A 23,399-nucleotide genomic window follows, 5' to 3' on the forward strand; every position below is an offset into this window, starting at 1 on the left:
GCATAAAGAGTTCCCCCTCTACTTTTTTAATGACTATCTGATCTCATATAAGATCATACATTTTTCATTGTATTATTCAATTTAATTTCTTAAATTTCAAACTGCTTTAAGATATAGGAGGGTAACAACAAGATGGCAGGTTGACACATTTTCTAGCAAGTACATTTACACAGTGATAAAGAGAAAAAGATTTTGGTGGGTTCATCCACTTCCCTTTTGTGCCTGACTTGCTTATGACTTGAGAACGTACAAACTTATAGTAGACAGTAGAAAAATGAACAGAATTTATGCAAGAAAGTTTTATGCTGTAGAAAAGCAAGTAATCATAAACTGCTCATGTGTAGAAAGGAATTGTTTTTCAGCTTAAATTCCTCTTCTTTGGTTTATGGTTACAGTATTCTTTAGCTCTTACATGGAAAAAATTACAATGCCCTCTGGGGAGAGAATGAGAACATTGATGAAATAGGTAATTGATGTAAGCTTCTATGAGCTAGAATGGTAAATTATAAATTAAATATATAAAATAGCCTCTGTTCCGGTAAATTAATATATAGCATCATAAATTATAAATAAGAGCTTTGGCTTAATCTTGGGCCATTAATCATAAATAAGTTTAAATCTTGGCTGTCTGTTTTCAGTTTCTTTGCTATCTTTGAAAATATTTTTATATTATTACCTTTGATGCATTCTGTACTTAATATAAATCTAAATTCACTTATGTTGCCCCTATTGCATTTACCCAAAAGGAAGATATGAATTTATTACTAATCCTCATACTCCAAGGAAGTGTATGTAGAAAGCAACCCACATAGAATGTGTCTATGAGTTATATGCAACCGCAAGAAACTACATACCAAAAAGGCAGCAAATTTAATTAATTACTATTTAATTATCTGCAGAATGAGATATTCCAGTTATAAAATTAATTGATCCACATGTGCACAACCAACTTTTCTCTCTCACACACAATCTACTCTTGGACATACAAAAACAGCAGTGCCCACACAGACCTCATCCAGCAGGCAAGCAAGAAAGAAACCTGAACAGAACAGAGATAGGAACAATGAAGTGGTTGTTGCATTTGCAGTAGGCAAGTTAAAAAAAAGGGGTGGAGGATGGAAGTGAGGCAAGGGAAAGAGGTAACTGGGCAGGAGTGCAAAGATAAGAGAGAGAAGCTCCTCCTTTCCCATTGGGACACAGGATAACTATGCTGATATAATAGCAGCATTGGAAGCTGCTCCATTAGCTCAATTCCATTGGCACTAACTGGCTCTCAAAGACTAGACTAGACTAGAATAGACTAGACTAGACTAGACTAGACTAGAATAGAATAGAATAGAATAGAATAGAATAGAATAGAATAGAATTGGAAGGGATCTTGGAGGTCTTCTAGTTCAGCCCCCTGCTCAAGCAGGAGAACCTATACCATCTCAGACAAGTGACTGTGTAGCCTCTTCTTAAAAATCTTCACTGATGGAGCACCCACGATTTCTGGAGGCAAGCGGTTCCACTGCTTAATTGTCCTCACTGTCAGGAAGTTACAGAGGAAGTCATTTCTGCTCAATCCAGAAATATTGGAGGTTGAATTTGGGACACCTTTTTTTAAAAAAAACAAAAACTCCAAACTCACCTAAACTGCTATAGTCCTCCCTTGATTCTATGGAATTCTTTGTTCCTTCCTGAGGTTTTGTCCTTCTTTGAATTAGCTTCTCTTCTTTCTTGTCAATTCATACCACTATTCTGCTGTGGGTTTTCATGATTGGCCTCAGTGCACACCGTTGTTCTGATATCTTTTTTACTTTCTTCTGTTTTTTTTTGGTCTTTGGCAGTTACGTTGACCACCAGGAAGCAGATACTATATGGCTTTGTTTTTGGGAAGCTTATGCATTTATTTAATCCCCTATCTATGAAGTTCAGGATTTCAAAATGCTTCCTGATGTTCTCTTTAAAAATGAGGGGTGTATGCTGAAGATCTTATTGTGGAAACTGGTTGGCTTTGTTCTTCCACTTTACTTGTCTTGGAATTCACACATGAGCAGATTGTGATCTGTTCTACAATCGACCTCTAGTTTTCTTTAGTAGCATGTTAAATGTGATCTGACCTGAGGGACCCATCATCCCCCTCTATATTGTCAAGCACTTTGTACTGTCCCTCCTGTATTTGGTAAAATACAGGAATGGTTTACAATTGTCCTCTACTGTGCAGGATGAATTGATGCATTTGCTTTTGCTGCTATCTCCAGCAATTATAAATCATGCTGCCTGATACACAGTAGGTGTGTCTACTTGCTTTAGCAGGGCAGCTGAGTTGACCTTCATGCTTTGGATGACATTGCTTAGAGTGTATACTCTTGGCATACACTGCCAGCATTTTTCTCATTCCTCCCTTCCTTCCAGGAAAACACCACACACACACACACACACACACACACACAGACACACACACAGAGAGAGAGAGAGAGAGAGAGCACTATGGGGAAGCATAACTAAACTTGAGGGGGATCTAATATTAATGAGATACTGAGAAATGCTTTTTGGAAAAAAAACTAATTGTTGGATCTCTGTCAGGTAGTTTGGTATTGGTGACTTTCTTGCACGTATTGCAGAATGAAGGATTTATGTCTACTATTGGGTCATAAAAAGTCCCTTTCAATGGTACGTTAGTGCATTGCTTACAATAAATAGTATCTTGTTTTTTTAATGGTTCTTATTAGTTTCTTTGTACATGAAACTAACATAAACATATAAAATACAAGAGCCATTCAAAATCTGCTAGAATTATGTAAAAGCAATTTGGACTACTGTACTGACAAGACGCAAGAGGGCAGCATAGTCTAGGCCAAAGATCTTAGATGTGATTCTATTCTCTCTTGGTTGCAGTCTAGCATATTTGGAAAAATTCTAGTTACTTTGGGTGCCTGATTTTCAAGGTATCCCCTGTTGTTCTTTGATCATTTAAATTATACTGCACACTGTGTAAACACACAGCAGCTTAATTTGGAATGCTGTAATGATCATCTTTCATTTATAAATTGCAGTGGCTTTATATTTAGGACTTGATTTTCCTTTATTGCATTAGTACTTGGTATGTGGTGTAAAGAAAGGAAACGGATAAAGGCACAAACTATCAAACACAGTTTCTTTAAAAAAACAGATCAACAAACCAAGATTGCTAGTGACAGTTTCTTTAGAAGGCCAAGTCGGGCTAGAAAAAATTCAAGGTTTGCCTCAAGATGCTTTAGCCTCCAGATAGTTCTCTATTTCAAGCCCAATTTGTGCTTAGTGATTGTTGTGCAGGAATCCCTTGGGGCATGCCAAGTTTTTAGAAGCCTGGGCAACTTGATTTTTGGACTTGGATCACATGAAGTTTGCAGTGCTAAGTAATGCCCCAATGGAGAAAACTGCCCTCGTACTTACTGGAAATTCTGCAAATCCTGTGCTTGGTTGTGGGGCTGGGGTGGAAAAAAGCAGTGCAATTTTATTCACCATATATACTTTTACAATAAAAATGTGCTCTATTTGCTTTTTGCATGAATGAGCACTCCGCTGATATAACTATCAGCCTTTGATAACCCTTTGTTTATGAATTCTCTCTCAGATGGTGTATATGTAGTCACTTCCACTGAAAAGTTGACCTTGTCAATCATTCCATATATAAAGGATGGGTAACTTTTTATCCCCAGGGGCTACACATCATATTTTTTAAAGGATTAAAGACTGTAGTGCTAATGCATACTGGGTAGGCTGCATTTTACAAATGAGCAGAACTAGGTTCTTCCTTTTTCCAATTTCAGGAGTTTACATTAAAGTGTTTCTCTCAAAAGAGTAGTTTTTTGGTATCTAAAGTTAAAAGGTATTGGGAATACATTAGGCATCTGTTCCTAACTACAGTGATGCTAACATGGCAAAATGTGTAACAACGCAAGCACCAGCCTTTCATGGTTGCACTCAACTATGTAAGGGTAGAATTGAGCCTTGCTTGCCACCCTGACTTACCTCCAGTGGATGTCTATGTAAGGGGGATTGCAAAAATGGAGCATGAGAATTCTGTGTAGCTTTGACATTGTTACTGTCTTACTGTCCTCCAATGATGAAAGAAAATTCCACTTGTGAAGGTACGATTATTTAAAATGGGAGAGTTAAATAAGACAAAACCGCAGAAAAGCACTAAAGAGCATTTGATTTAGTCTCTCAAAAATATGTTGGAAATTGCTTAGAAGAAGAAATAATGGACTTACTCTAGACTCATTTTGCATCAGCTTATTCCTGTAATCCATTGAACCTGTGATACAGGAAAGACATTTTTTTAAAGCCGGAGCTGTTGTGTGGGGCTTTTGATGGGTGCTCCAGAGGTAGTGTTTCAGAAAGAAACTGGGACATAGATAAAAAGTAATACTGTTTTAAAAATTTTAAGCCATTTCTCCTTCTGTCACATTAAAAATTACCACAAAATTGGATGAAAATTTTGCGAGGATTTGGGGGGAAGAACACTCAAGGCTTTGGGAAACCACACGTACCCCTGATGCTCCAGGTTGTGCATCCCTGCTTAATGGCTGCTAGATTTAGTCGTGCTGATTTCTTCCTCCGTGGCTCCTTCTACTCAAGTGGACCACAGGTACTTGCTGCAGACCAACCTTATAAACAGTTCATATTGTCATCCATATGAGAAAATTGCCAAGAATAACTAAAAAAAAAAAAAAACCCTGCTGCTGTTCCAAAATAACTCCTCTTGTAATTCATCTGATTCATCAAACTCAAAGCTGGAGACAAAGCAGAAATGTAATACTAAAAATGTCATTAAGACAATTCCCAACCACCACTACCCCCAGGGACTTCTATCATCTTCCAAAGCCATCCAATAATTATAGTGCCAAAATAGTAATAACGAGGCAGGCTTTGTATCACTTCAACGATGGCTGGATGATGCCAAAAGACACCCTAGGTCTGTAGTGGGGAAATGGCCTAAAGCAGGGGTGTCAAACTCGCAATGTCACGTGATGTGTTGTGACATATCGCGACTTTTTTCCCATTGCCGATAATGGGGTGGGCACGGTTTTGGCATGATGCATCTGGCCCATGGGCCGGCAGTTTGACACCCCTGGCCTAAAGCTTTCATTGAGTTGTACAGATGATGATGAATGGAGAGAATGGAGAGGATATATGCATATTGTGAAAATATGGTTTCAGTGAACTGGGTTAGACATATCTTGGACTGAACCCCACAAAAATAGTTTCACCTTATATTAACATAACACTTTTCTTTTAAAAATAAGTATATAACTAATTATACAGAGGGTCTAAATATTTGAAACATTTGGAATACAAATGGAGGAGGAGTCAGAAAAAACAGCTTTAATTAGTGTTCTATTCTAATTCTGTACACTCCATTAAATTTCATGGATTATGACCTGCCCAATAAAGAGTCAATCATAAAAACACATTTTCTTTACCAATTTAAGAAAATGGGATAACAAATAACTTGCTTGGATGTGAATATGACAGTGTGTAAGCATAATAATTGCAATTAACAAACATTTACACCCTACTTTTCCATTTTAGTTATAGAACTGTAAATTTTTTATTTAAAATTGTTTTTATTTTCTTTTTGAAAATAATCTATGTTCAGCATCACAGTATCCTTATAATATTATTCAGCTTTTTCAACTCTAATTTATTAATTGAATTGGAGAAGGCAAGTAAAAAAGCTTCTAAATGTTGGTTCACAGTAATTTTTATATTGCTTCATACATTCAGTATTATATATGTGAACTTGTTTAGTTATTATATTTCTGTACCAGCTGTACTATTCTAGGTGTTTCATAAAATAGAGCTCATTGCAATAGAATGTAAGACAATGCTAAGAAACATTCTTAAAATACATAATAACTAAGAAAACTTGTATAAATGTACTAATTGTTCCAGTTAGAGGAGGAATGTTGGGACTAAAACAAAACAAAACATTTTCGTTCCTTTGTATGTGTATCCATGACTGAACTTCTTTCTGCTTTAAGCTGCTTCCCAACCAACATTGGAAGAACTGGCTGCTTCTGAAACTACAGAAGCTGGCCATCTTGAAGCTAATAGAATTATTAAGAAACTGAGTTGGGGACAAATGTGACCTTTGATGTGCACTTTTCACCAGAATGGATCATATTTAAATCTGAATATTAGTTGATTAGTTTCAGCTAACCAACTGAATAGCCAGTGGGTGCTCTGTCATTGGAGGTATTTATGAAGAGACTGGACAGCCATTTGTCTGAAATGGTACAGGGTTTCTGCTTAAGCCAGGGGTTGGACTAGAAGATCACCAAGGTCTCTTCCAACTCTGTTATTCTGAAAGTTTTAACAAAAATGTGATGGATTTGAAATCTGGTTAACTGATGAAGTGGATTTGTTCTATTTTTGAACCTTGCATTTCTTTTCCAATTTGTTATTCCCTGCATATCAGAAAATTCTAACAGACCTCATGCAATATCAACCGCAATGAATCTGGAAGTGATCAAGGAAGGTGGTTTTGGGTTTTTTAAAAACTTTTTTTAAAAAAAGAATAAATCTCAGGTTATTTGGGTGAGACTGAATATTAATGAACAGTTTTCCTCTTTCACTCATTTTACATTGCATCCAGTTGATCTGTATGTGTTATGGCATAAATTTTGTGTGGATGAGAAGAGCAATAAAAAGAAAAAGCATCAATCAGTGGGCTAAGGTAGCAGCAGTCACGATTCATTTTGCACACAAGTCATAGTTTGTTGAACATGGCTCTGCATGACAGTTAAGCAGCCCATAGATTTACAGAGATCATGTCAGTTGCAGATTGAAAGGAAGACCAATTGCCTTTAAAACAAAAACAAAAACACCTGGGATATTGGCACCACTAAATAATGTTCTCTTATATTGCTATGACAGATTTTATTGTCTCCATCATTACAAACTCTCTTGATACTTAGCTGTAATAAGGAGCAATTACTGCACTAAATCTAGAATAATGACCATTGAATTTGTTATAAAATTGACTTAAGATTTTTTTTAATCATCAGCCCACCTAAGGTAGCTTGTCAATTTTATATTTGGCTTATATATGGTTACATGAAGGCTAAAATTCAGGCTAACCACTGGCTCACTTTCAGGAATGCCACTTCTCTTAAGGCTAGCTAATGGATTTGTAGAACACATTCATCTACTGGAGTTATGGGCAGAAAGAAATGGGTACCCCTGATGATGCTGGCTCATTGGCATTATGCACTTTCCCTATACCTAAATATAAAGAAGCTAGTTGCCCATTTGCAGCACGTTGATCTCCTGACATTTCTTAACACACCCCATGAAAGCATGTCTGAAGCAATGGCCGCTGGCTTTAAAATGAAGGCTGCAACTGGGTGATCAAAGCTTTGTGTCTTCTTAGTGGATATTCTATGCACTGTATACATATAGAAAGGTGTGGAACTTTGCCTGGTTGTGCCCCCCATTTTGAAGCCAGTAGATGCCCCTGCAGTGTAGGCATTAAGTGTTGACATTGTTTAGAAGAAATCTGCTACAGAAGAGTCATTAAATGTAATGGCTTCTGGCAGAGAAAACTAGCTGGTAAGTGTGTTGCAAAGCATTTATTCTTTCAAAAAGGGGGCTATTTTGCATTTTAATTTTATGATTTTTTTTAATGTAGGCATACTAAAAATATAAGGTTGACCAACTGGCAACCTAGAGACAAAGGTATATCTGAAAGCTAATGTTACCTGCTTTACCTACCAAATGGCAAAGAAGGTCTAGTGCAAACTTTATTCAATCCTTCACAAGTAACCAACTTCCACATTAGAATTCTTAATACTTTGAAAGCAGTTCCAGACCTTGGTGTTCCCACAATATCCACACTCTTGGAGAACTGAGCTGATTTATTTCTGGCTGACTTGCAATGAAGGTAAAACTTTTGCAAAACTTCCTTTGCTTATTGTTTGGTATGCTTAATTTTCCCACTGAAAGGAACTGTTGCTTCATTCCCTCCTAACTCTGAATTTCAGGTCTTCAAAGAGAAATGCTAGTTAGATGGGTTTGAAGTGCCCCTTCAGTAGCCCAAATAAAGGGGCAGAGTCAGTTTGCTTCTGTATTTTAGTGGAGGATGAACAGGAATGCTAGTGGGTCATCCCTTCCTCCCTCCCTCCCTCCCTCCCTCCCTCCCTCCTTCCTTCCTTCCTTCCTTCCTTCCTTCAACTTTTATTTAATAAAATAGAATTAAGAGAAGGGAAAAAAGAGTTTTTTTCTTTCTCATGTGTGGAAGGAGTAGGGGAGAAAATGAAAGGAATTTTGTGGCTATTAAATCTGAGGCAACTTCAGGAAAAGCATTGGTTTTTTGCTCCACTGAATATCAAGCTGACAGAAGGGAAGACAATTCTAGATAACCTCCCAACTGCTTCTGAGGGCTGAGGGAGTTAGAAACAAGGGCAACATGCCACAACCGGTGAAATTTCTCACACTGCAGGTAACAGTTAAACAGGAGTGGCTCAGAACTGAACCAGTACACTGGTAAAGATGAAAGAGTCCATTCCTCCAAGTGATTTTCAAGAAATTAAAATTCCTAAGAAGATGGGTGCTCTTGGTCTCTGATTCAGGACATGGAGTACAAAGCATGGCTCTGTAGTTCATGCTCTCATCCCACTTCCCTTTGGCAATCTCCAACTGAAAATATGAAGCAGATGGTCAAAAGCAGACCGAGAAGAGCCACTGATTGGTTGAGCCAGGATTTCAAAAATCAAATTGAGTTAAATTAAGTTAAATAAATAAGTTGATTTTGGAAGGGAGGTTAAAACAAAATAATATGATTTCTTCCTGGCAGTGAGAGAAAAATCTTTCATTCTTCAGGTGTTATTATTCTAAAACCCAATTGATTTTTTTAGGATTTCCAGGGTTGCTCTCATAATAGCATTTTAGGTTCATTGCCATCATTACCATTTAATATGTGGCTCGTGAAGAAAAAAGCAGCTGAAGAAAATTATTCTGACAGGAGAATGTCAGTGTAAAAATCCAATTTATGAGCTGACTAAAAAGAGATAGTAACACTTTTGTTTGAGAACCTGGCAACACTTCAGTCCTTTTTAGCTTTGCTTTTTAAAATGACAAGTATGACGAGCAACAACATGTGCAGGATCTTCCTAAAAGGTTCTTCTGGCCCCGGCATCATTTGGTCCAAAATCCAAGCCTTAGTGTGATCACCAGAGTCTGAAAATAGAAGGGTTTCAAGAATCGGAAAGGAAAAAAGATTTATCTTTGTTTTTTGGCCCCCTCTCTAACCTACTCTCTTATTATTTTACCTAAAATATGGGAAAGAAGGCCAGGGAGACAGCGAGGTTGGCATGGCTGCAGATAGGCCCCCCTCGCCCCCCTCCAGTAAAATGTATTGGCTCTTGGGGTGGGGGGAATATTGGCTGTTAATTGCTTTCTTCCCAGAACAGAGGAAGAACTAATGTAAATTCAAATGCTCCAAGCAGAGCATTCTCTGAAAATGTCACACCCAGAAATCATTTGGAAGCTGGTTTGGTTTTTCCCTCCTGAGCATGTTTTGTTTTCCAACAACCCTGAGGAGGAGGAAAGAGGGTGGGTAAAAAATTGATTACTTGGAGTCTTTTAAAATGGGCTACTGCTGCTCCCCCCCCCTTGTATTTATGGTGAGACAATATTGATCCTGCTCATAGCTTTCTTCATAAAATCGAAATAAATCCGACAAGTGAAGCCTGTGGTTTATATGCATATGCTTCATCCTATGTACAAATGGAAGGTCAAATATATGAACACTCCTGTAAATAAAGTACTTTACAGAATATAATATTCAATATATTAATGAAGATACTCAGTCATCCAAGTAGAGTTATCTGGGAGTTGAATCATGGCAACTGGACTCCTTTCGTATTGGTTTGAAATGTTTCATTGCTTATCCAAGTAGCTTTTTCAGTCTGTGCAAGTTGGTAAGGGTTCCTCCAGGGTGGTATATAAATATATACTATATATACACATGTCTGTCTGTCTGTCTGTCTGTCTGTCTGTCTGTCTGTCTGTCGAGGGAGGGAGGGAGGGAGGGAAGGAGAGAGAGAGAGAGAGAGAGAGACTTATCCATCCTAAAGATGTAAGAAGAGTAGAGGACAGTTTGTGTTGGTGGGACAAAGATGGATACCTTCCTACTTCAACTTTTTCAATAGCAATAATCCCAGGAGAGTTGTGCTTTTTAATAGCCTCCCTCCCCCAATTTAGCCAGTTTTATCTACACCAGTGGTTCTCAACCTGTGGGTCGGGACCCCATTTGGGGTCGAATGACCATTTCACGGGGGTCGCCAAACAACGCAGTCCGCCATTTTTTTCCCTTTTCCTTAGCTGTGCTACTCCCTTTTATTCTATTGGCTTTTGAAAGCCAATAGAATAGACTCTCTTGAATAGAGTCTAATTCTATTGGCTTTCAAAAGCCAATAGGAATTGTCCAGGCTGTCTCTGCCCTGCTGAGCCCGCCAAAAGTCCCATTCTGCAAATGGTGCTGCACCAGTTGAGTAGTCCTTGACTTACGACGGTTGAGTAGTCCTCGACTTACGACCGGTTGGGGGTCGCGGCATTAAAAAGGTTGAGAACCACTGATCTACACTGCATTGCACTTTTTGGCCCATGAAAAACAGCAGGAACCTGAAGGCAGACTGCTGTCTTTGAAATTATAGGTAGCACATTCTAAATTGTAGTTGCTAGAAATTGAAAATGGAAAGGCTGCCTATCCAGGTCTGTGAACCTGAATGGATTTGGTTGGTTACTGGGAGATGGAGCTATGAATCCTGGACTTGAGCTTTTCGCCTGATCCAGATTTTTTATGTTCTTAGTTTTAAAAATTAAATTCAGAAAGTATCTACATAAACATGTGGGTACATGTGCACGTGGGTACATCACACACAGATACATGTTGATGTTCACGAATAGGGATGCAGTAGTAAAAAAAAAGTAGATCACTGCTTATGGTTTGATCTCTTTAGTGCTGTCAGTTTCTCCATACACTAATACTCTGCTCAGCTTAGTTTCTCCTTCCAGAATGAAGCCTTGCATCCAGGAAGATAGGCAAAATGCCTGTCAGTGATATAGCCTCTCCCTCGCCTTTGCTAAACAGCTATAGCAATTTTTGTTTGTCTTTGAGCAAGAGGCTCAGACACCTGGACAATTAGGCGAGGGGTTCTAGGAGTTTCTGATCACTTGTCCCCTGGCTCTTGGGTGTTTTTCAAGAATTGCTAAACTATCCATTTCTTCTGGTTTATTGTTTTGTTAGTAGCAAGATTCTTATCTCTTGCCATGTGTGCCCCTTCCGGCATGAATATGAGTAAGATACTTTTGTAATCATAATGATGATGATGATGATGATGATGATGGTGGTGGTGATCATAAATCTTTATTGATTCGCCTTTGGGCCATATCAAAGTGCAAAGTTCCAGCAACAAATTATTGCTAAAGTTTGATAAAAGCAATTTAAAATGAAATTTGATAAAATACAGTTTAAAATGGAATTAGAGTAAAATACAACTTAAAATGAAATTGGAGTAAAATACAGTCTAAAATGAAATTAAAATAGAATACAGTAATTTAAAATATAGATTAAAATATGATAAAATTATATCTTGGAGTCACCCTTGCAATCTACCCCAATCAGTCCCACATAGTAAGATATTTTTGTAGATTCTGCTGTATGTATGAGCCTCCTGAAATCAATCATTCTAAGCTCAACAAAACCAGTAGATTTTTTAAAAATAATCTAATTTTAGATTTTGACATTATTTCAGGTCTGAATTTTAGGTTCAGTTTGTGCTTTTCTTTGAGGGTTTTTCCCATTTAAAAATTACAGATAAATAACTGTATTATTCAGATATGATGCCTCATTGTTTTTTCATGGGAATCAAGCCCACGGGAATGGACATAGAATTACAGTTATTTAAATACAAGTTTGAACAGTTACTATTAAATACAAGTTTGTCAATGAATAAGGATCTTCATGGCAGAAGAGATACCTTGGCTACATTGCATCTTGTTACGGTGAATTTGATGCCAGATCAATTATACAGTACTGAAAGTTCTTTGTAAATCGTTACCATTCCAGTGGTTAAAATTTTAGCATCACAATTCAAATTGTTTGGTATGAAATGATGATAAATATTAAACGGTATCAGTGTTCCTTTTAATGTGAAAATATATTTTACATAATATTTTAGAAAGGGAAGACAATCCTGGAAAAGGAAATGAAACCCAGTTTGCATTTTGAAATATGTCCAAAACTAACAATTCTGTAATACAGTGCAGATGCAATATCCCAGTGGTGCTTAATCTGCATAAGGCAGAAGCTTATTGTTGCAAGACCCAGAACTGCAGTAGTACGTCCAGTATGTCAGTGATAGAATTTTGGATTACAGCCATAGAAATCTGGATTTAAATTTCTATTTAGGCTGAAATTGGCAGACTTTATGCCTGGCTCAGTAATAAATCTCTCCCAACACTAAATCTCATATTCAGGAATTTGCTTGCAGCAGAAACTTGCAGATATGGCATGGCTAGACAAGTTGCTTTTTGCAGACAAGATAACAGTTACGTATGGATAGAAGATGTGCCCACTGGTAAACCGAGAAATCAAATTGTGTACATTCCTGTTCAGGATTTAAATTCTTGGCTTCCAACTTTTCCAAATATGAGTCCTCACAGAAAATGGCCTGAAATTGCAACATTCTATTAGAAGCATTAACCCAGTTATAATAAGCAAACTCAGCTGTAGGTTAGATTATCAGGCCTATTTCTTGCTGGTGATTTGTTTAGCAATGGCATTATTGCTCTAAGGTGGCATTTGTCCTGTATATTTTTCCATCCATTTATGGGGATATATCTTCAGGAATGGAGGATTTTGTCAAAGTGATGAAAGAAGTATCATTTATTATTAATTAATTTATTAAATTTATCATGCTGTCATAATGTAAGCTCCACTCCCTTTGTATGTGCATGCAGTGTCTTCAAAGATGTGCAAATGGAGCGGAGGTTTGTGCTACTATGGCATGATGTTGATTTAACAATTCCCCTCCCAACCCCTCCCTGTGGGTATTCCTGTGATTGTAGGCAATGAACACAAAACAGCTAGAGGTTTATATCCTAGAGCTGAATTAGTTTTTTTCCAAAAAACCTGCCATGGATTCTGTACCTCTATCAAAATGAAATGGTAAAGCAGCTCGTAGTTTCAGAAAACCTGTGACTAAAATAGATCAGCCATTTCAGGAGAGGAGGAAAGGCACTATGGGAAAAGATCAGCCACCACCAGAATGACATCCAGGCCTTTGGCATGCGGTAGGTGAGTAATCAAACCCAAGGAAACTAAATGCCAAAGCCTCTATGCGGAGGGAATGGATACAACTTCCATCCAGTTTGTTAGTGAGAAGTTTGGCATGATATAACGAGTGTGGTAACAATAAAGATAGCCCTTGACATCTTCTTTGACAGAAGACCACCAAAATCACAGAGAAAATTTGTTGTTTTAAATTCTCTAATATTTTCTGCTGCCTGACTCTTATGGTAGAGCAGAAATACATTTTTTCTCAAGAGGAATACAATATTAGAGGTTATATCAGATTTTCCAGATGCAGAATGAACATATATTTGTTTTATGATTCAATCTCCTTTATTCTCTCAAACTATCTGAATGTGCTTCTTTCATATTAATCACTTGCTCTCGCATTCAGTCCACATTTATTCAATATCATTTATTCTCATCCGTGTTTTATTATGCAAATTTCTAAGGACCTCATTCCTATTGCATACAACTTGTGTTTACATTTTTCCTGATATATCCAACTTTCATTCTCGTGTAATAAATTAGTCAGTAGCCATTTTTATTTTTTTTAGAAAAACATTCATTCCTCAGAACAAAACACATACAAATCTTTCTGTTTGTACAACTTAACATTTTTTCCAGCTATTTTCTCATATTTAGTCAACATTCTACACAGATTCATTTGTTTACTTTAGTTGTTTATCATTTAGCATAATTTGCAATTGTCCACTCCTTTTTCCCTGTTAAGCGCAACTACTTGATTCTTGATATATAAATATATAGGTCTATGGTACTCAATGAATTATACAGTTTGTGTAATATTCACAGCAATTCAATTTTTTCATTGAAAAAAACATGCCAACATCTACATCTAAATGTACATGTAAGTTTGTGTCCACAACTAAAACATCTATACCCTCAGTACAATAATTTATATGACACTTGACAAAAATGCATTAAAAACCCAAGGACAACATATTTTTCATATATTTACTTCTCGTACTGCATTCATCTTTTGTTACAATAAAACTGCTTCTATTGTATTTAGCAATCAATTTTCAACTCCATATTTAGGCAATGTTCCATAATTTTCCCTGTATATTTATCATATGCTAACAAATGTACAATAAAATTTCTTTCTCATATTCAAACATTTTTCAGTGACCTACTGAGAATCAAAAATTGTATACATCTTTCCTTAGCAGAAAGACAATTGCACTTCTCAGATTTTGATCATTGTTATTTCTTATGCCTTTTTGATCAGAATCCTGCCGAACATCTTCCCTAATCCCCATGTAATTTTTGTATTCATTTATGCCTTTCCCCTTTGAATAGGAGAACAGTGACAACATTCTTTCAATCATCAGACACAGATTGATCCCTCATACACATGTTAACTAAGTCACACAGCCACTGCCTGAGCAAACCATATTCATATTTTAGCATTTGACAAATTACCATCTACATCTGCAGGCTTACACATTTTTACATCATTTATGACTTGCTTTTCATCTCCTCCCCCGAATACTAACATTTGTAGCATTTGTTTCAATTCCATTCTTTGACGTTTCATTACTATCTTTATATAAATCTCCAAAAGACTCCTTTCAGCTTTTCTTCAGTTTCATCCCAAATAATTTCGTCACTTTTATTTTAATTCCATTCATCCTGCTTAAGATTCCTTGTTTAGCTCTTCAGCAACTTCCAAAGCATTTTTTATTTCTGTCAACATTTCTCTGCCTTTTTTCTGCCCCTTAATTTTAACCATTCTTTGTTCTCTTTAAGTACATTTTTGTAATGATCTTGTTCTCTCTATAATACTGTACAATATTTTTATTCATTATTTGCAGCAATCATTCTCTTATATGTATTTTTTCTTCTCCATATCCTCTTTCACTTAATTCCATTAAACATTCTTTTTCATCCTTCTCATTACACTTCTGCAGGTGGTGCAGGGTTACTTACTTATGACCACAATAGGAACTGGAATTTGGGTTGCTAAGTGATGCAGTCATTAAGCGATTCATCATTTTAGTGGACCAGGTTTTACGACTACTGTTACCGTGGTTGCTAAACGAATCACTTGGCCAATTAAAGTTCACTTCAATTCAATGCAATTGTCAGAGGCTGACTAGGAAGATTGTAATTCACGACCATTTGACCACAAGACGCTGGATTCATCATAAATGTTATGAACATAGCATGGTGCTATGGTCATAACTTTGAGGATAGGTTGTAAATCACTTTTTCCAAGGCTGTCCTAACTTGAGCCATTGTTAAATAAAGAGTTGTAATCGAGGACCACCTGAATAGCATTTTGTTCCCAGCAGCTTCTACATCTTCTTTATTTAAGTTTATTTTTTATTCTACCTTGTATTATGTTGAGAGATTGATCTATCTTTTTGATATTTTTCATTCAAGATTCCCCTTTCTTGTAATAGCTCTGCTTTCAATCTAATGTTATTCATTTTTTAAAAAGGAACTCTTTCCCCAAGATCCAATCTTGCAAGTTTAACAAAATGGTTTGCTTCACATTCAGAAATTTTTATGGCCTGTTTTTTTCCTCACCAATTCTCTACTCTTCAGTCAGAAGGAAATCAATCATGCTTTTAGATTTATATTCCTTTGCCATATGCATGTATTAACAGATTTATGCTTATATTTGAAATTACAAACCATTTCCTAAGCAAATTGCCCCACTCATCATTTGTATTCATTCTTGGGTCTCCAAATAGCCTAATTAGTTCTCTCTTTCTCATTCCTACTCATTTTAGGGGAATGTGATCATTCATATAACAGAATCATTTTTTTCTACATGGGGTTTATTCAGAATATTGAACAGGTTTCCTCAAAACTAATTTTTGGAATTTCCGTTATCATCATTTATTAACAACATACAATTGTCATCGAACTCTGAATTCCTAATCTGATACTGAAGTTGATATTTCTGTTTTTTATAATGTGTATTAATTTATGCTCTTTACCATTTACTGTTCTTACATTTCAAACCACAATCCTCCATATACTGTGATTATCACCAGATAGATTCATAGTATTTGACCTTCTCAGCCATCATAACCTTGGCCAATCAAAGTTTCACATAATACTTTGTAATACTACAGAGAGGGTATGCAGTATATTACCAGCCATAGTTATATCCATGTTACATGCAACATTCCCTGTTACGTGTAACTCAGTTAAGTTTTGCTCAGTTGGAATTCTGTTAGAAGTCTTGGGATCTGACTCTTTTGGGTCTATATTATATAGAGTATGTCAAGGTTCTGATAGACCAGACCAAACAAATCAGAACTTCGAGGCTTGAAACCTCCTCAAAGAACATGTTTATTGGTTACATAGTATCAGCACTGTCAAAAGTGAAACCAAGTCTGAAATCCCCTCCAAAACGAAACAATATTACAAAGTTGAACTTCCACCCCAATGCCATGCAATCAGCTATGTTCTTGAATAGAATAGCTTGGCAGGCTTTCTAACTAAATGCTCACGCCCCCATCTAACTGACAGAAATGACCTTGGTTCCCATGGGACAGCAATATGTTTAGACCAGTAAAAATCCTCCACACCCTCTTCCATTCTTATAGCAACCTAGAATGAGCAAAATGGTTGCAGCCAGGTTTGTTGTAGAGTTGACAGCATTTATAGAGTTAATCACTAATTTTCCTTTGTAACATGCTTCTTGTGTACAGTTTTTGGCCTCTGGCCTTTAATAAAGTAAGTAAAATAGTATTGTTTATGGTACATTTTTCTCATCCAATCTGATTAACTTTATCTTGTTTTGATCTGAATTTGACTTACTTCTTTTTTTAAAAAAAACGAAGTTGCATAGTCAGTGTGTTTTATATTTTTTATAAGTTACTTTAGTGTATCCTGTTTTCAGTCCTTGACAACCCAAAAATATTGCTAATAGTGTGGATGTTTAATACATTAGGCCATTCTAATATTACAGGCATTGTCATCATTCTGGTTCATACCTTTGTTTTGTCATAGATTTAACTATACAGTTGATTTATCCAGTTTTTCTTTCTAATTATTAAGGTCTTGAGAAAGGGTTAACAAAGGCTTTGAAGAAGTTGGATGACTATCTGAGAAATCCTTTGCCTGAAGAGATAGACACAAGCAACACTGAAAAGGAAAGAGTGTCAAAACGCAATTTTCTTGATGGGGATGAGCTGACCCTTGCTGACTGTAACCTCCTGCCCAAGCTTCATGTTGCCAAGGTGAAATGCTCTCTTATCCATAATAGACCTGAAACTCAAATACCAACAATAATTGGTCAATACTAAGATCCATTTATATGACATGTTTCCCATTTCTGTTAAGAGAGAGAAGTATATATATATAGAGAAGAATAGTCCTACATAGATAATTAGGTTTCTTTTGAATGAGTTGAAGAGCCTGTAAATATATAGCAACTTCATTCATCAAGGTACTTATCTGAAGTAAGACTGATGAAACCAGGTGTGTAACTTTTAGTCTTGCTCAAGATTTTCAAACAACAGTAATAGATCTCCAATTGTGATCTATTGCCTGCCAATCTACCCAAGTCTTACTTAAGTAAGATTTTGAATTTAAACTTGGCTTAAGGGGGACTTTGCTTCTAAACTGCATGTGAGTCAACAGGATGATATAGCTGAAAAAAAATATAGGTTTCACATTTTAGAAAATAAGTCTGGTACTTCAGTATTTGAAGTGGCATTTTAATATTTGAGATAGTCAGAGTCTACTTAAAATTTTGTAATTGTTTTAGCTACTATTTTTTTAAAAGTGCCAAAAAATTTGCAAAAAGTCAGGGAAATCGAAAAAAGATAGTTTTCCATCTTAAATCTTTATTTTAGTCTTAGAATCAGAATGGTCAGACAGAAGAATTATAGGTAAGCTTTGTACTCTTTGCTGTGCATTTCTTCATCCCTAATATTGATAAGATCAGGATGATCATTGTACTAGAAGCCAGTCCTATAAAGAGAAAATTAAGAAAACAGAATGTTTAGTTTTGAGAACAGAATATTATGTGGATATAGAAAACCATTCTTCAAGTAGTGGAAGGGTGTAGCAAACATTTTCTGACAGCAAGAGCAATTAATAATGGAACTAATTACTCAGAGAGTCAGGAGGCTCTTCTTCAATGCATGTACTGAAACAGATATAACAGAGAGCCATTTGTTATAGATGCTTCAGATTGAATCTTGCACAAGATTGGACTTGATATCTTAAATAGCCCCTTCCATCTCTATCATTCTATGTCCCTTCTGACACGTGAAGCATCCTAGAAAATGATGGCTTCATAATTCATATGGCTTCATAAGTCAAGTGTATTTTTCCAAGTTAAATATATTTTACATGGGATTAAAACAACCTTACCAGGATGTACAAATTTGAAAAATCTCTGAACACCTATTTTTAGAAAGTCATGTCAAACATTTTGGCATAGATACAGGAAGCTTCCTCAACTAGCTGTCCTCCAGATGTGTGAACATCAGTGCCAAGAATTTCTCAGCCAGCCTGACCTTGTTGAGGGTTCTGTAACTTGAAGTCCACACATCTGGAAAAAGTCAAATTTGGGGGAGGCTTGGCTTCATGCTGGCCAAAGGTCATCATGCAAACTATTCAAAAGAAACAGGCCTAACAAAAGAGGAAGTGGAGTTGCATTATATATAAAAGATCACTAAAAATCTACAGAAATCCACAAAACTAAGAATTGAAAACCTCCTAGAATCCACATGGGTCAATATAAAAGGAAAATGAATGACATTGCTATAGGCATATATTACAGGCCACCCAACAAAGCAGAAGAAATAGATGAACTTTTTGCTAAACAACTAACAAATGTATGTAGGAAATATACCACAGTAGTAATGGGAGACTTTAACAACCTTGATATCAATTGGGAGGCAAACTCAGCAGCAAGTGGAAGATCAAACAGATTCCTAACCAACTTAACTGACAACTTTGTCATCCAAGAGAAGGCAACTAGAGGAAAGACTATGATAGACCTATTTCTTACTAATAGAGAAGAAGTGATAAAGGGAGTCGAAGTTGCTAGAACTTTGGGCGAGAGTGACCACTTCATAATGGAATTCAATATAATGCAAACAAAAGCAAGAACATAATCCAACCAGTGTCTTTGAAAACTTTAAAAGAGCTGATTTTAACAAACTCAGAGAGAGCCTAAGAAAAATTCCATGGATGAAAATCCTAAAGGGGAAAACAACTCAAGAAGAATGGGAAACTCAGAAAAATATGATCATAAAAGCCCAGTGCAGCACAATACCACTGAAAAAGAAAGACAAGAAATCCAAGAAGAAATCAGCATGGCTGCACAAAGATCTCTCTGATAAACTGCAAGACAAAAAGGACAAATACAAAAAATGAAAAGAGGAACACATAACTAAGGCAGAGTATCAGCAGATAGCCTGAATCTGGAAAGATGAAGTCAGGAAAGCAAAGGCTCAGAATGAACAAAGACTTGCAACAAAATTCAAAGATAATAGTTTCTTTCAACATATAAATAACAAGAAAAAGGTAAAGGGAACAGTAGGTCCACTTAAGAGAGAAGATGGCAAGTAAGTAACAGGCAGTAGAGAGAAAGCAGAGCTGCTTAACTCATTCTTTGCATAAGTCTTCATGCAAAAAGAAATTGTAGCCTAACCTATCAAAAACCTAACTAAAAAACAGACTAGAATTAAAAATAAGCAAGAAAATGGTTAAAGAACATCTATCTGATTTTCATGAATACAAATCACCAGGATCTGATGGATTACGGTACATCCCAGAGTTTTAAAGGACCTGGCAGATGTTATCTCAGAACCATTATACCATCTCTTTCAAAAATCCTGGAACACCAGGGAATTACCTGAAGATTGGAAAAGAGCTGATGCCGTTCCCATTTTCTAAAAAAGAAAAAAACAGACCCAGGAAACTATAGACTAATCAGCCTAACATCTGGGAAGATACTGGAAAAGTTAATAAAAAAAAAATCTGCGAACACCTAGAAACAAATAAAATTTTAACTAAAAGTCACGATGGGTTTGTTAAAGACAGATCATGCCAAACCAATCTTATTTCATTCTTTGACAAAGTGACTAAATTAGTAGACTGGAGAATCAGTGGTGGGATTCAAATAGTGAACAACTTGTTCTTTGCGTGGAAGTCTGGAAGTCTGTTCTGGGCCTGGACATCTGAGACCCAGAATGGACTTCTGGAAGTGGTGTCAACGCACTTCCAGCAGGCCGTTCTGGGCCTGGGAGGACTCCTCCAAGCCTCTGAGGCCCAGAACGGACTTCCAGAAGCAACATCCATGCACTTCCGTTCTGGGTCTTGTGAAAAAGGGCTAGGGCTTCAGTGGGTGCCATCCAGTGGTGGGATTCAGCCAGCTCACCGAACTCAACAAACAATTAGCTACCGGTTCTGCTGAACTGGTGCAAACCGGTTGAATTCCACCACCGAGCAAAATGTTGTGGACATATTATACTTAGACTGCAACAAGGCATTTTACAAAGTAGACACAATCTACTTCTTGGTAAGCTAGAAAAATGTGGAATGGATGGCATCACCACCAGATGGATTTGTAACTGGCTGACTATAATTGGCTGACAAGTACTTAATGGTACCACATCTACATGGAAAGAAGTAAGCAGTGGGGTACCACAAGGTTTGGTCTTAGGCCTAGGACTATTCAATATCTTCATAAATGACTTAGATGAGGGAATAGAATGGGAGCTCATCAAATCTGCAGATGACACTAAGTTGGCAGGAATAGCTCAGGATTCAAAAAGATATTGACAGACTTGAACAATGTGCCCTATCCATCAAACTGAAATTTAATGTGGAGAAAAGCAAGATTTTACACTTAGGCAGGAAAAACCAAGGGTGCAAGAATAGGTGAAACCTGGCTCAAAAACAGCAACTGTGAGAGGGACCTTGGAGTCTTAGTGGACGATCACTTAAATATGAGCCAGCAGTGTGCAGCAACAGCCAAAAAAGCCAATACAATCCTTGGTTGTATAAACACAGGCATAGAGTCAAAATCACATGAAGTATTAATACCGCTTTATAATTTTTTATTAAGACCACACCTGGAATATTGCATCCAGTTTTGGTCACCACATTACAAAAAAGATGTTGAGACTTTGGAAAAAGTGCAAAGAAGAGCAACTAAGATGATTAAGGGCTTAGAGACAAAAACATATGAAGAACAGTTGCAGGAATTGGGTATGGCTAATCTAGAGAAAAGAAGGACTAGGGGTGACATGATAGCAGTATTCCAATATCTGAGGGGCTGTCACAAACAGGAGGGGGCCAATTATTTTCCAAAGCACCAGAAGGCAAGACAAGATACAAAGGATGGAAACTAATCAAGGAGGGAAGCAACTTGGAATTAAGGAGAAACTTCCTAACAGTGAGGACAATCAACCAGTGGAATAGCTTGCCTTCAGAAGTTATAGGTGCTTCATCACTGCAGATTTTTAAGAAGAGACTGGACCGTCACTTGTCTGAAATGATATAGGATCTCCTGCTTGAGCAGGGGGCTGAACTAGAAGATCTCCAGGGTCCCTTCCAGTTGTATTCTGATTGATTGGCTTTTTTCATTGAATGATAAGTCAAAGGTTCCAAAGCATCCTATGGGTGAAGCATTTTCTTTCTGAAATTTGGGAGAGGAAAAAAAAGATGAGTGAATGAAGACATAAAAGTTACTGTGAAAAGTATGCATTTTGCCCACATGTTAGACAGTAGTGGCAGATGGAGGCATGTCAAAGAAAACAGGATGCACAATAATTGGCAAAACCTGTTTACTTTAAATTATACAGGACCATGTTTATCATTTTGCTGTCATATACATATTTAAAGGTTTTTTATAGTGTAAAGACATAAATAGGGCAGAAAATACATCAGATTCTGCAAAAGGCATCTAATTAAGATTGATGTTTGGCAAATAAATTCAGCACAGACACCTCTTCATGCTGCTTAGGAAGATAAACTATGTAAAGTAAGCCAATCTGTCTAAATATATTTCCTGATTGCTGAGGTTTCCATAAAGCTAATTATATATACCTAAGACAGTTAATACTATTATCATTTAGTCAAGTTGATTTCAAACTATTGGTTAAGATTCTTGAAGGCTTACTGGCCTCTATTGGCAGAATTAGGCACACATTTATCTCTCTCCTGGTTTAGTTCTTTTCTGTCAAAATTAATATATCATTTCTATGGTTGGTCAAAGTTTCTAACTTATTGCATTGTTAATGTTTCCTCTAAATAGTAAAAGTACTGCTGTGCCACAAGTCCTGCTCTTTGTGTGCAAGCATGGAGTGCATGTTTTTTATTTTCCCTTTTTGTGTGTATGTGTGCCTTTCAGCCAGTATATTAGACTTGCCCCAGTTTAATCCCTTAAGGAAGCAAAACTCTCAACACCATTTGAAGTGAAAAGGCACTTTTACTAAGGAATACTGGTTGCAGTAAGGTCAAGCGGACTCTGAAAATTCCGTGTGCCAATACAGAACTGTAAGCCCTGTTTTCCCTGAACCCTCCCCCCTTGGTCCGTCGCATAGCCAATTCAGCACCACTGTGTTATTATGCGGAATTCTGAGGTGTTTGGGCTGGTGAAATTCCACGTTCAGAGCAAATGGCCTTGAGGATGCCAGGGTGCCAGCAAGAAATGGATTCCAAACTGCTCGGTTCTTCTTCAACTGTCAATGCTCCCCCTCCCAATTTCCCATCATCAAAGTACACAGTGAACCAATCTTTTGTTCCCCCCTTGTTCTCCTCTCTTCTCTCACTGATGACAGAATGCTGGTGAGGTGCGAAGCCAAAGCTGGTGGTTCTGACACAGTGTTGATATTTGGAGGCTGCTTGAATGAATGTTATAGTTTTCTAGACAATATTTCTTGAAGTGGATTGCCATTGTCTCCTGCCTAGCGCTGAGAGAGAGTGATAACCCAAAGTCATCCAGCTGGGTGGATACCTAAGGCAGACCTAGAATTCACAGTTTTTCTGTTTCTAGTCTGATTCCTTAAACATTACACCAAACTGGCTTTTTAAAAATATAAATATTATATATATATATATATATATTTAT

At 36.9% G+C, this 23,399-nt stretch overlaps 1 protein-coding gene across 5 annotated transcripts in view; it reads left to right on the top strand.

The window, feature by feature from the left end:
* Positions 1-23,399, top strand: part of CLIC5 (chloride intracellular channel 5) — a 97,341-nt gene that overhangs the window by 72,488 nt on the left and 1,454 nt on the right. For all 5 annotated transcript variants that reach the window (XM_039326441.1, XM_039326440.1, XM_039326438.1 and 2 more), the window contains exon 5: positions 17,363-17,544. In XM_039326441.1, the coding sequence (XP_039182375.1) occupies positions 17,363-17,544 (182 nt within the window). The remainder of the gene's footprint in view (positions 1-17,362; positions 17,545-23,399) is intronic.

Source organism: Crotalus tigris, unplaced genomic scaffold (assembly GCF_016545835.1).
Source record: "Crotalus tigris isolate CLP2741 ecotype Arizona unplaced genomic scaffold, ASM1654583v1 scf7180000024340.7048381, whole genome shotgun sequence".
NCBI lineage: Eukaryota > Metazoa > Chordata > Lepidosauria > Squamata > Viperidae > Crotalus > Crotalus tigris.